The 11,943-nt window shown below is 37.6% G+C and overlaps 3 protein-coding genes across 3 annotated transcripts; 1 reads left to right on the forward strand and 2 right to left on the reverse strand.

Annotated features, from left to right (window-relative positions):
• The first annotated feature begins 2,188 nt into the window (after nt 1-2,188).
• LOC106421473 (heat shock protein 90-1) lies at nt 2,189-5,262 on the forward strand. The gene is made up of 4 exons (XM_013862314.3): nt 2,189-2,672; nt 2,905-3,046; nt 3,132-3,412; nt 3,504-5,262. Exons 1-4 carry the CDS (start codon nt 2,535-2,537, stop codon nt 5,058-5,060), a joined length of 2,118 nt encoding a protein of 705 aa, XP_013717768.1. The 5' UTR covers nt 2,189-2,534; the 3' UTR covers nt 5,061-5,262.
• Nucleotides 5,263-5,846: 584 nt separating this feature from the next.
• LOC106421465 (40S ribosomal protein S10-3) lies at nt 5,847-7,443 on the reverse strand. The gene is made up of 5 exons (XM_013862306.2): nt 7,366-7,443; nt 7,233-7,281; nt 6,578-6,860; nt 6,373-6,496; nt 5,847-6,079 (listed from the first exon to the last, which is right to left on the reverse strand). The coding sequence occupies exons 1-5, from the start codon at nt 7,366-7,368 to the stop codon at nt 5,999-6,001; spliced, it is 540 nt and encodes a 179-aa protein (XP_013717760.1). The 5' UTR covers nt 7,369-7,443; the 3' UTR covers nt 5,847-5,998.
• An 802-nt stretch (nt 7,444-8,245) lies between these two features.
• Nucleotides 8,246-10,663, reverse strand: LOC106421441 (protein REVEILLE 6). The gene is made up of 9 exons (XM_022705505.2): nt 10,409-10,663; nt 10,309-10,323; nt 10,039-10,096; nt 9,657-9,780; nt 9,406-9,570; nt 9,206-9,310; nt 8,996-9,105; nt 8,822-8,881; nt 8,246-8,717 (listed from the first exon to the last, which is right to left on the reverse strand). Exons 1-9 carry the CDS (start codon nt 10,579-10,581, stop codon nt 8,616-8,618), a joined length of 912 nt encoding a protein of 303 aa, XP_022561226.2. The 5' UTR covers nt 10,582-10,663; the 3' UTR covers nt 8,246-8,615.
• Between the last annotated feature and the right edge of the window lie 1,280 nt (nt 10,664-11,943).

The following is an 11,943-nucleotide window of genomic DNA, read 5'->3' on the forward strand; positions in this document are numbered from 1 at the left end:
CTGTCTAGTTGTCTACACACAGGAAGGGATCATCATGGACCCAATACTAATACCGAATTAATAAATTTAAACTGAGAAAAGCAGAATTTTAAGTCCTTGCTTCTTCATCTGCTAGTTGAGAGTAACTACCATTGTCAAGAACTAACAAAACACCCAAAAATATCAAAAAGTATATATCAGATATCATTACTGGAAATAGTTGAGTCGTTAGACAGATTCACTATTCAAAACCTGTAAACACACGCCTCTCTACAACATCTCTGTATTCTTTCTGAATGTTATGGCTCAGAGTCTGCAGTGAACAATTAAAAGATTAGGATAACTTTGTCTGAGGGGTTTGCTATCAAGAATTTGTAGAACTACTTAAAACTTACTTGGAATCAAGAGATTAGAAAAACGTCACTTAGTTGCCTAAACTCCCTTGGATGGCTTTCTTATCCAAGTAGAGGAGTTGATGCTATGGATACATGTTTGATCCCATACCGAGCTTACGTCAAGTCTCTTTGGAAATAGCAAGTTGATCACCTATAATAAAACCAATACAACATAAGAAAGATTGAAGTCAAAGATAAAAGTATGTAGATAGATATTAACCAGTGATCATTGATGTTGACACCGATGTCTGAAGCTCTTCTAATGGTGTATGCACTATCATGTAGTGGAGGATCAAACAAAGACAACCCACCAACGAATTCTCATGGACCACCAGAGCTTTTTTATTTGTTGGTTCTCAGGTACAGTCTGTCTTGCAACAGCTACTGACCTCAGTCCATGCAGAGCGTACGTTTTTTTTGTTTTGCTAAGTGGCCTTTTTTCTATAGATTAGCTTTTGTGTTGCGAAGAACTTGAATCTGAAAATCATCAAAAGAAAAAGGGTTTCAAAAGGTTAAATCATTGAAGAGAAGAAACAATTCTAAAATTTAAAAGAGGTCAAACAAAATGAGTTCTTAGGTACCTGCTTTGGAGCCCCCTTTTGCTTACTCGGTGCCAGCTCCATTACCATCGAGATATATGTCGATGGGATTGAACCGGAAGAAGTGAATCTCTCTAATACCAGCTCTTGCCTCTTTGGGGTCAGCAAGTATTCCAACCACATCAGCATCAATAGCATCTTGATTCCCTGTTCTTGAAGCTCTAGCAGCTTAAAGTAACGCTTTTTCTTTCTTAACATTTTTGAGAATACAGAAAACTACAACATGAAACAGAGCTTAAAACAAATTAAAACCATATCAATATAACCTAGAAATTAACTGAAAATAAAATACATCAGTTCCCTGAAGAACAATAGAAATTGAGACTTTGGATAAGATCAAACTCACATGATCGATCTGATTGAGCTGGTAGACGTCATTGAAATAAACAGCGACTTGAGACTTTCCGGTGGAGAGCTTACATTTTCCTGGTTGATTTCATGGCCATAGATGTAGTTTCTTCAGAATAGGTTTTGATTTTGGAAAGATTTAGGTTTAGACATGGCCTTTAAATAGGAGAAGGATCAAGGGAAGGTGAAAGGAATATTGAAGAAGAGTTTAAAAATTATCATTGATGATCAGGAGTTGGTAAAGCAAGAAATCGTAGCCAGAGAAGATGAAGTGGAAGAATCGAGGGGGAGAGAGCCGCAAAACTTAACACGAAATAGGTTTTGGGCTGGGAATTAGACTGATCTGATGTGGCAAGAAAAAACTTTTCTATTGGTCGATTTTTTAAGTCGGCGTGGATAGGCTCAATGGAGTGGGTAAGCTCAATGGAGCTCATATCCCCTTTTTACTTATTGTTTGATTGTGTGGCAAAAAGAAAAAAAAATACCAATGAATATAAACAAAAAATAATTCATAATTTGTATGTTATAAAAAAATTATTCTACTTATTAAAATAATAAAGGTAGAACCAATTTTTTTTTAAAGGTAAAACAGTTACATATTCATGATAAACTTTTAAATGGTAAGATAATCATATAATTTCTGATAAAATAGCAAAATGTAAATAATGAAAGCTAATATTATTTTTAGCTGAACATAAGTTAAAGTTTTTAGATGGAAATTAAAATTTAAAACATTTTATATTTCTTATTCGGTTGTTTATTCATTTTATAACTACAAACCCAAAAAAATTGGGTTTTATAACTACAAACCAAAAAACTTTTATAAGGCAAATAAATGTAAAAAAAAATTGAACAGGCGAAATTTCTCAAACCGAAACTAATTTCTTTTCCGGTTATAACACCGGACGAGTCAGGTTTGAAAAAACGGAAACAAACAAAAGATTCTTCTGGAATTCGTTGCTCACAAAGACACCTAGGGTGGATGCTTAGAAAAAACGGTTGCTTCAGGAGGATGTGGATGCTTAGCAAGAGCGACGTCGTTTCATGGAACAATCGAGAATCCACTGGTTTCCTCGCATTCAAAAGAAGAGACTAGAACTTATCGCCCCTAATATAAATACATATTGTGCTTCGTTCCTCCTTGCCTGCTTAAGATAGAATCATCAAAATCTCTCGAAGCGCTCTCTTGAAGTTTTCTACAGCAATCTCTTCGATGGCGGAAGTTCAGATGGCTGACGCAGAGACCTTCGCCTTCCAGGCTGAAATCAACCAGCTTCTCAGCTTGATCATCAACACTTTCTACAGCAACAAGGAGATCTTCCTCCGTGAGCTCATCAGTAACTCTTCTGATGTACGTCCTCCTCCGTAAACCTCTCCTCTGCTTCTTATTCTCCTGCTTATTAGGTTTAGCTAATCTGTGCGTATAGGTCTTGCGTCCTCAAGGTAGTTTAATTAGGAATAGAATCGATCTCTCGATCTTGCTTGCTAATAATGTTTGAATACTATAATAGATCATCCTCGCCCCAGATTGATTATCTGTAGGTATCATGACATATTAAATACTCTACTGTGAAAAATTTTAGGCTCTTGACAAGATCCGATTTGAGAGCTTGACGGATAAGAGCAAGCTGGATGGGCAGCCTGAGCTCTTCATTAGGTTGGTCCCAGACAAGGCCAACAAGACGCTCTCTATCATCGACAGTGGCATTGGCATGACCAAAGCAGGTAATGCATTCTCATCCGTTATTTTCTTTTTATTCTCACTGAGGTTTTAGTGTTTCTTGTTTTTTACTCCTTTGTTACTTGGCAGATCTGGTGAACAACTTGGGGACCATTGCGAGATCTGGTACCAAGGAGTTTATGGAAGCACTCCAAGCTGGTGCTGATGTTAGCATGATTGGTCAGTTTGGTGTTGGTTTCTACTCTGCTTATCTTGTTGCTGAGAAGGTTATCGTCACCACCAAGCACAATGATGATGAGCAGTATGTATGGGAGTCTCAAGCTGGTGGTTCCTTCACTGTTACACGGGATGTGGATGGTGAACCACTTGGTAGAGGAACTAAGATCACTCTCTTCCTTAAAGAGGATCAGGTAATGAAGTCACAGTCGAAAATTTCAGGATTAGTGTTTTGATTGTTGTGTGTTGTGTTGTGTTCTTATGAGAGAGTGTCTGTTTGTGCAGCTTGAATATCTGGAGGAGAGGAGACTCAAGGACTTGGTGAAGAAGCACTCTGAGTTCATCAGTTACCCGATTTACCTCTGGACTGAGAAAACAACTGAGAAGGAGATTAGTGATGATGAGGATGAGGACGAAGCAAAGAAAGAAACTGAAGGCGAGGTTGAAGAAGTTGATGAGGAGAAGGAGAAGGACGGTAAAAAGAAGAAGAAGATCAAGGAAGTGTCTCACGAGTGGGAACTCATCAACAAGCAGAAACCAATCTGGTTGAGGAAGCCAGAAGAGATTAGCAAGGATGAGTATGCCTCGTTCTACAAGAGCCTGACCAACGACTGGGAGGATCATCTTGCCGTGAAGCACTTCTCAGTGGAGGGGCAGCTTGAATTCAAGGCGATTCTCTTTGTTCCAAAGAGAGCTCCGTTCGATCTCTTTGACACCAGAAAGAAGCTGAACAACATCAAGTTGTATGTCAGGAGGGTGTTCATTATGGACAACTGTGAAGAGTTAATACCAGAGTACCTCAGTTTCGTGAAAGGTGTTGTTGACTCTGATGACTTACCACTCAACATCTCCCGTGAGACTCTCCAGCAGAACAAGATCCTTAAGGTGATCAGGAAGAACCTGGTGAAGAAGTGCCTGGAGATGTTCAACGAGATTGCCGAGAACAAAGAGGACTACAACAAATTCTACGAGGCGTTCTCCAAGAATCTGAAATTGGGTATCCACGAGGACAGTCAGAACAGGTCAAAGATTGCTGATCTTCTTCGCTACCACTCCACAAAGAGCGGTGATGAGATGACGAGCTTGAAAGACTACGTCACAAGGATGAAGGAAGGTCAAAAGGACATCTTCTACATCACTGGTGAAAGCAAGAAGGCCGTAGAGAATTCTCCATTTTTGGAGAAGCTGAAGAAGAGAGGGTACGAAGTGCTTTACATGGTTGATGCGATCGATGAGTACGCTGTTGGACAGTTGAAGGAGTACGATGGAAAGAAACTCGTGTCTGCAACAAAGGAAGGGTTAAAACTTGAAGATGAGACGGAAGAAGAGAAGAAAAAGAAGGAAGAGAAGAAGAAGTCATTCGAGAACCTCTGCAAGACGATTAAGGACATTCTCGGTGACAAGGTTGAGAAGGTTGTGGTCTCAGACAGAATCGTTGATTCTCCGTGCTGTCTTGTGACTGGTGAGTATGGATGGACTGCGAACATGGAGAGGATTATGAAGGCTCAGGCTCTGAGGGATAGCAGCATGAGCGGCTACATGTCGAGCAAGAAGACCATGGAGATCAACCCGGATAATGGAATAATGGAGGAGTTGAGGAAGAGAGCTGAGGTGGACAAGAACGACAAGTCTGTCAAAGATCTGGTGATGTTGCTGTTCGAGACAGCTCTGTTGACATCTGGATTCAGTCTCGATGAGCCGAACACGTTTGCAGCTAGGATTCACAGGATGTTGAAGCTGGGTCTGAGTATCGATGAGGACGAGAATGTTGAGGAAGATGGTGACATGCCTGCGCTGGAGGAGGATGCTGCTGAAGAGAGCAAAATGGAGGAAGTCGACTAAGAGAACCAAATCTCGCCTTATGTTTGGTCGTTTTGAGTATTAAGAGTTCTAGTGTCTTTTGTCTTGGTGTCTTCCCATGGTCGTCTGAACTTTTGTTGGTTTGTAAGCGTCTTTCTTTTTTTTCGTGTCTGGTGCGTCTGTTTGTATTATTGTCCTTTTCAAGTGAATAGTCGGCTAAGAGCTAAGTGAGTTTGTTTGTTCACTAGCAATCGCTTTTCTCCAAACTGAAAACAACTGATACTAAAGAACCAACACAACTACACAAGCAAAGGAGGGAACAATTGCCGTAGAGCTATGATACAAGTGGTGATCTTTAAGGATGAAATGGTTAAAAGATAAGGATTAGAAGTGGCAAAGTAACTCAGTAAAGTTGGGGAGAGTTTGAGTGATTTCAGAGAGTGGAGAATGTGAGATACCTCTTGATCTGTAATCGTTTCCTCTGTAATTCCTAAGTAAAAATCAATATAACTAAGCTTTTCTTATTATCTCTGTTTTTGATTACAATTGATACCTAAAACGTATCAAGCTATTAGCATGTTTATCATGCTGCAACTAAAATCTTGGAAACGAAGACTTCAAGTACAGTGAACCATCAATAACAAACCAAAGTTAGATTCACTTTCAGCAAGACCGCCGCTGAACCTGTTAGTTCAGCGCAAAATAGAACCACTGTTCATTCGAAGAATAACGCTAATGAACATAGACAATTTGATTTGTTAAATTGGTGAATAGTATTTTCTCATTTTATTATCCTCACGGGGACTGAGAAGACGGGGGAAACGCAACTTTTTCGAAATTTTCATTTTTGCTAGGCAACAATAAAACTGAATTCAAACAGATTATGAAGAATTGTGGAATTTGGATTACAAAAGCAAAATTTAAAAGCTGAAACAAGTCCTCCAGGGTCTCTCTTACTGTCAACTAAAAACATTTCTTCTTCAAGGGAGACCTGAACCAGATGGTGCAGCTGCGCCGTAACCTCCAGCACCACGGCCAAAACCAGGCCTGCCGCCACTTCCCTGTACAAAACAAACCACAAAAAGTGTCAAAACAGTGGCAAACAATCCAAGATAGGGTAAAATCACAACATAAGCTATGTGCATGATATAACTAAGAGACTTTGAAATGGTTAATAGGTTAAGAAGTATCAGATATCAAGACGTTGTTACTACAAATTATCAAGAACGGATGAGAGCCGGAAAGGTTAACCGGTATAGCAGGTTCAGAGTTGTATGCCAAAAATCATCTAAAAACTACATTTTGAGCAAATAAAGGCAAAAGGGGAATGAATGATAAAATGAAGAGATTTTACTTGGAAAGATGGCTGGTAATCAGCTGGAGCTCCACCCTTTTCGCCTTCACCACCACGAGGACCTGCACGGTACCCATCACGGTCACCATATCTGGGACGGTCTGCTCCTTCAAAGCGGGGTCCTCTGAAATACCAACAAGAAACCACAAACTAAGTCATCATCAAAGCTCATTTAGGTAATGAGGTAAGAAAATAGTGAAATCACCTTGGGCGGTCACCAGGTGGGCCACCAAAAGGACGACCGATAGGCTTGGCAGACTTCTTCAAGGTAGCAGGAACAACATCAGAAGGAAGGTTAAGGTAAGTTCTCAAGAACTCAATCCCTTCGTTGGTGAGAAACCAGTAATAATGCATCCAAGCAAATGTCTCCCTAACATACTCCTTGGATTTGAAATGCTGCATGAGCTTGATCACTTGCAGGTTCGGTACTGACTCAATCAACGGATGCTTTGCGAGATTGAAATCCTTCTTCGCAAAGCAAACTCCTTCTGCAGAACCCACATTCAAATATGTTCCATCAAACACAACCCTATCTTCTAATAAGGTCAAGGACTCAAGACAAGTTATAAAAAACTGAATTACACAAACTCAGACATTCAGACATCAATGCAGTTTCAGCAGTGGATTTGTCTAAAATGTATTAGAAGCTTGAACTTGAATTCCAGAGTTCTAAACTATAACAAGAGTTTGGAACTTGACTAGATATAAGCTCGTTTTTAGATCACACTAAAAAGGTTGAAATGACACTAAGAATGGTCTAGTTCGTAACACCGTTTAATCCTCCAATAGCAGAAGCTAAAGTAGTCACGAGTAATACTGATATAGACATCTAGGCAATAGAGAGATACGAAGGAGCGAACCTTTGAAAAGGTACTTGCAGATCTCTCTGCGGTTTTCCTCTGAGATGATCTGAAACCACAAGGTAGACTAAAATTGTTACAATTCATCCATAAACACATGACGCGATAGATCGAAAGGAGAGCTCAAATGTACCATTGTATTGGTGGGAGAGACGCAGTGTAAAGAAGCTAGGGTTCGTTCTTTCTTAAGAACGATGAATTTATATACTTGTATGGGCTTTTAATGGACTGTGAAATTATAAATATGGGCCTTTAAGATATGAAAGTAGTTATCATCTATATCTACGTATATACAATTTCACCAACACACCAATGGTTAAAACAAGCAGGGAGACAACCGGCTGTCACGCTAAAAGAAACTTGGTATATCGAAATTACTTTGGAAATGGGCAGTATTATTAATATGTGAAAGAACCATATCCGTAAATCATGTACACCTGATTTTAAAAAGTACAAAACTTACGTTCATCCCCACCCCTCCCCCGATTTTTTTTTAAAATTCACCATCCCTTCTATAACCAATTAAATTGCGACCTAAATAAGTGATAGAAAATATTAAATTTTATTTAAAAAATTAAAATAGTTGAAAAAAAGAATAACGTCTAACAAAACCCTAAAATCTAAACTCTAAACCCCAAATTGTAAACTTTAAACCCAAATTCAAACATTTTGGGTTTAGGGTCTATGATTCAAGTTTAAGATATAGGGTTTGGTTTTAGAGTTTATGGTTTAGAGTATAGGGTTTGAGTTTATGATCTAGAGTTTGGGTTTAGGATTTCGGGTTTAGAGTTTGAGTTTATGATTTAGGGTTTAGAATTTGGGTTTAAGATTTTGGGTTTAGAGTTTAAGTTTAGAATTTAGGATTTAAGGTTTAGAATTCAAGGTTTAGAATTTAAGATTTAAAGTTTTGTTAGTGGCATCACTCTTTTTAATTATTTTTGTTTTTTTTTTTTAAATAATATTTTTATTTATAATCTAGCTGACATTTTAATTGTTTACGAGATAGCGGTGAATTGAACCCAAATTTTGTCCTTTTAAAAAGGTTGTGTTGTTTCTTCGGTCTCATATTACACTAAAATATAATGCAAGGGAACACGTCAACAGTTCTGGTCTCCATCACAGAACTGTCACATGCTTTAACAAAAGCTCCAAAACACGTAGACAGAAGACGAACAGTACTTTTTTTTTTAACTTATTAAAAGATACTACACTATGCATATAATCCAAAAGACGTATATATAACTGCTCAACGCCAGCTTCATCTTCTTCATATTTACAAACAAAACCCACAACAGAATCACTCTGTATTCTGTTAACCAATATGGGTTTTGCTCACCTGAGACATTTCATCATTACCTTCCCCCCCCCCCTTTTTAATGAACTTCAAGTAGAGATTTCTGGTGGTTCTTTGTTTAAGGTTTTAAACACTCCACCATGATCAGTTGCTGTCTCAAAGCCGATATCATACGACGAAAGAAGCCGTCTCTGTTGTTTTGAAATCATTAAGAGTTTTGAGGTTAGTTCTGAAATAGGGGAGGGTTTCTAGTAAAAATTGTCTAACAGGAGTTTGTGAAGGAAGATATACTTACATGAACCTCAAAATCAGGGCTAGACAAGTTGATTGATAGATTTCTCATCAACAGTAGCACCTGTAGTGTGGGGGAACCAAATAAAACAACGATTAGATTTTATCATTAGGTTCCATTTGAGCCGACGTGGCTTCCATTAAGATTAATGTAAAACTGGAGAGACAAGAATCATACTGTTTCAACCTCTATGGGGTCCATCTTCTTCAGCTTCTGTAGATGATTACTTGCATATGGGTCAAAAACACTTCCAATGAAGCTGTATACTTGGCCAAAGTCCGGCAAAACTGAAACGAAGAAGGAGGAGCTGTTTAGTACAAAAACGGTAAGCAAGGTACAAAAAAAAAAGAAGAAAGCGAAACAGGAGACGTGTGTAACAACGCTTACCTCTTAATGAATGGCCAGGATTTGCTTGCATTGTGTCCTTGCTGGATCGTGGTCTTGGAGTATTTTCAGAGCTACTAGAACAGTTGTTATTAGCTCCTGCTGTTTCTATCAGAGTATTGAAGAACAATATGCTTCATTTAGCAAAAACTTTGAAAAGGGAAATGATATTAACAGTGATTGCTTGCAGATAATAATAAAACCTTTTGGCAGGGGTGTGAAGCTAATTGTTTGCACATTATTAGTCCAGGGAGCAGCAGTGGGTGGTGGAGAAGTCATCAGCATCGAAGAAGACTCGGGCCTAAACATATAACTTGGGTCATTTGGTTCAGCTGTTGATTTGAAGGATCCTGGTACTTGAGGTAGAACTGCACATGCCGGATAAAAAATGGCATAAAAATAATAGTCTCAATAAGCAAACAACACTGCACTTACGAGTAGCTAAATTACTCACCGTTCATTTGAGCCTTCTGAGGATACGGATGAGCGGCTTTCCTTTTAGGTCGAGGGGGAGGGAGATGTTCAGCAGTCCCACTCTTTTGTACCTTAAGAAAATACTTCTGAGCATGACTTCTTATCTGCGATATTAAAGAAAACCACACAATGGTGTTAAACAAGCTCACTTGTGCAATGCCAGAAAATCTAAAGATGAAATCTCAGCGCGATGAGGAACAAAGAGCATGTACCATTCTTGCTCCTAGTAGTTAAGACAATAAAGCTGCTTTAAAATAAAGCTTTGTGGGTGATATCAAATGGGAGGAAAGAACCCTATTCCAAGGTAAATCACAGATGGGCCCAAGAGAAAGACGACAGAGAGATCAAACAAGAAACTGCACCTGAATCACAGTCTTCGAGCCAATGAAAGCTTCAATCTTTTTCCAGTCTCTGTCAAACCTAAAAAAAAAAAAAGACAAAATAATATGCATAAGGGATATATCAGAAATCAGTGTTACAAAAAAAAAAAAAAAAAAAAAATCAGAAAACAGATAATCAAATATCAGACAACCTAAATACATAATGTGCCCAATCCTCATGAATGATGCATCACAAATACACAGTTGGAATAAGCAATGAACAGTAAAGTAAATATCATTCTTAGAACTTACCAAAGATCCTTCCCACTATAGATACCAACCTTACTAGTTACAACTTCAATTACTTTCTAACCCTCAATTCCACCGCCTCAGCAAAGCCCAGTCGCAAATCTATTTGAATTCGAAACCAACACGGTAATTAAGAAACCCTGATTCAGTAAAAATGGTAATGGTATAAGGCTTCCTTATCTTCTTGCTCAGATCCTCCGAAGAAGTCAAGGGTCCAATTGCAGGTACGGTCATAGTACCGTTTGGATCCAAGAAAGATCCGTCTGCAGGGTTCATATTTCTAGACAAATTTTAGGTTTTTTTCTGCTTTTGTTCGTTCGTCGAAAGTTGCGTAAAGCGAGAAATGTGGACGAGGATGACGGCCCAGATTATATAAAATGTTTATACATACATATGTGTATATGTATATGCGCGTTTTGTATCGTGTGATCCTCTGAGGTCGGTCACTTTGCTGATCGCCTAATTATATTGTGCCACGTGCTTGGGAAATATTTAGTTTCCTTTTTAATTAAGTGTTTTTTACTCCATTTCATAAATATTTAATAAATATCATTTCAGAAAACAAATACATTTAAACTCTCATCACCGTCGATTTAATATTATAGGTAATATGAAATTAAAGTATCAAATGGTTCAACTGCGGTTCATATATTTTGCAGAATAAATGCAGTTTTGATAAATTTAACAGTGCGGAATTGTGTTGATTAGTAAAAATATATAGTTTACAGAATTAAACAATTAAACAATTTTTTAAAATGGTAAACACATATATCGATGCAACTAATATAATTTAAAATTAAAATTTTCTATTTCGTGTTATTGGTGTAAACTTTTTATTATTTAAAAATTTTAAATACAAGATACATCTGAATTAAAATTGCATATATATATAATAAAAATTAAGTAAAATACAATAAACACATTATCAATTATTTTGATTTGCCCACAACATATTTGCAATGTTATATCTTATTTTGTCGTTTATTTTCCATATGCCGCATCAAGTTTTTTGTATCATCAAAGTCAAATTCTGAATCTCTATTATTCATACTCGTATCTGGCATTGTATTTACAAAATATTCATCTGAGTAGTTTGATATTTTGATAAATTTATGTAATCTCATTGTAGTCATTACCGTTCTTTTTTTGTACGTGTATTTTGTATCTTGGAAAATCGCTATAATCCTTCATTTTTTTCTTCTAAAATATAAATGTTCTATCAATAACGGAATGCAAAGACACATGCTATTGCTTGAATAGGCCCTGTTTATTTCTAAGAACAGGACCAGAGTTGAATTGAGAGTTTGAGACATATAATATCTCACAATTCCATTTCGCGGTGATGTATATTGAGCTAAAAATCATTGCTTATTCGGATAACCTGAATTAACGAGATAATATTTATCTCGTGGAGGCAAAGGGAACTAAGATTCGTTTTGCTGTGGCATTTTCAGAACTACAATATATTTAATGACAAGATCACGGTGCTACATTCCATATATATGTGAATAACATACCCAAATCACATATTGCCATGATTTTCAAAGATGTATTATCATTTCGATTCCAATACATTACTTGTAACTCAGGCTCTACTTTTACGCATACATGAGTCTCATCAATAGCTCCAACGAAACC

Source organism: Brassica napus, chromosome C9 (genome assembly GCF_020379485.1).
Source record: "Brassica napus cultivar Da-Ae chromosome C9, Da-Ae, whole genome shotgun sequence".
NCBI classification, from domain to species: Eukaryota; Viridiplantae; Streptophyta; class Magnoliopsida; order Brassicales; family Brassicaceae; genus Brassica; species Brassica napus.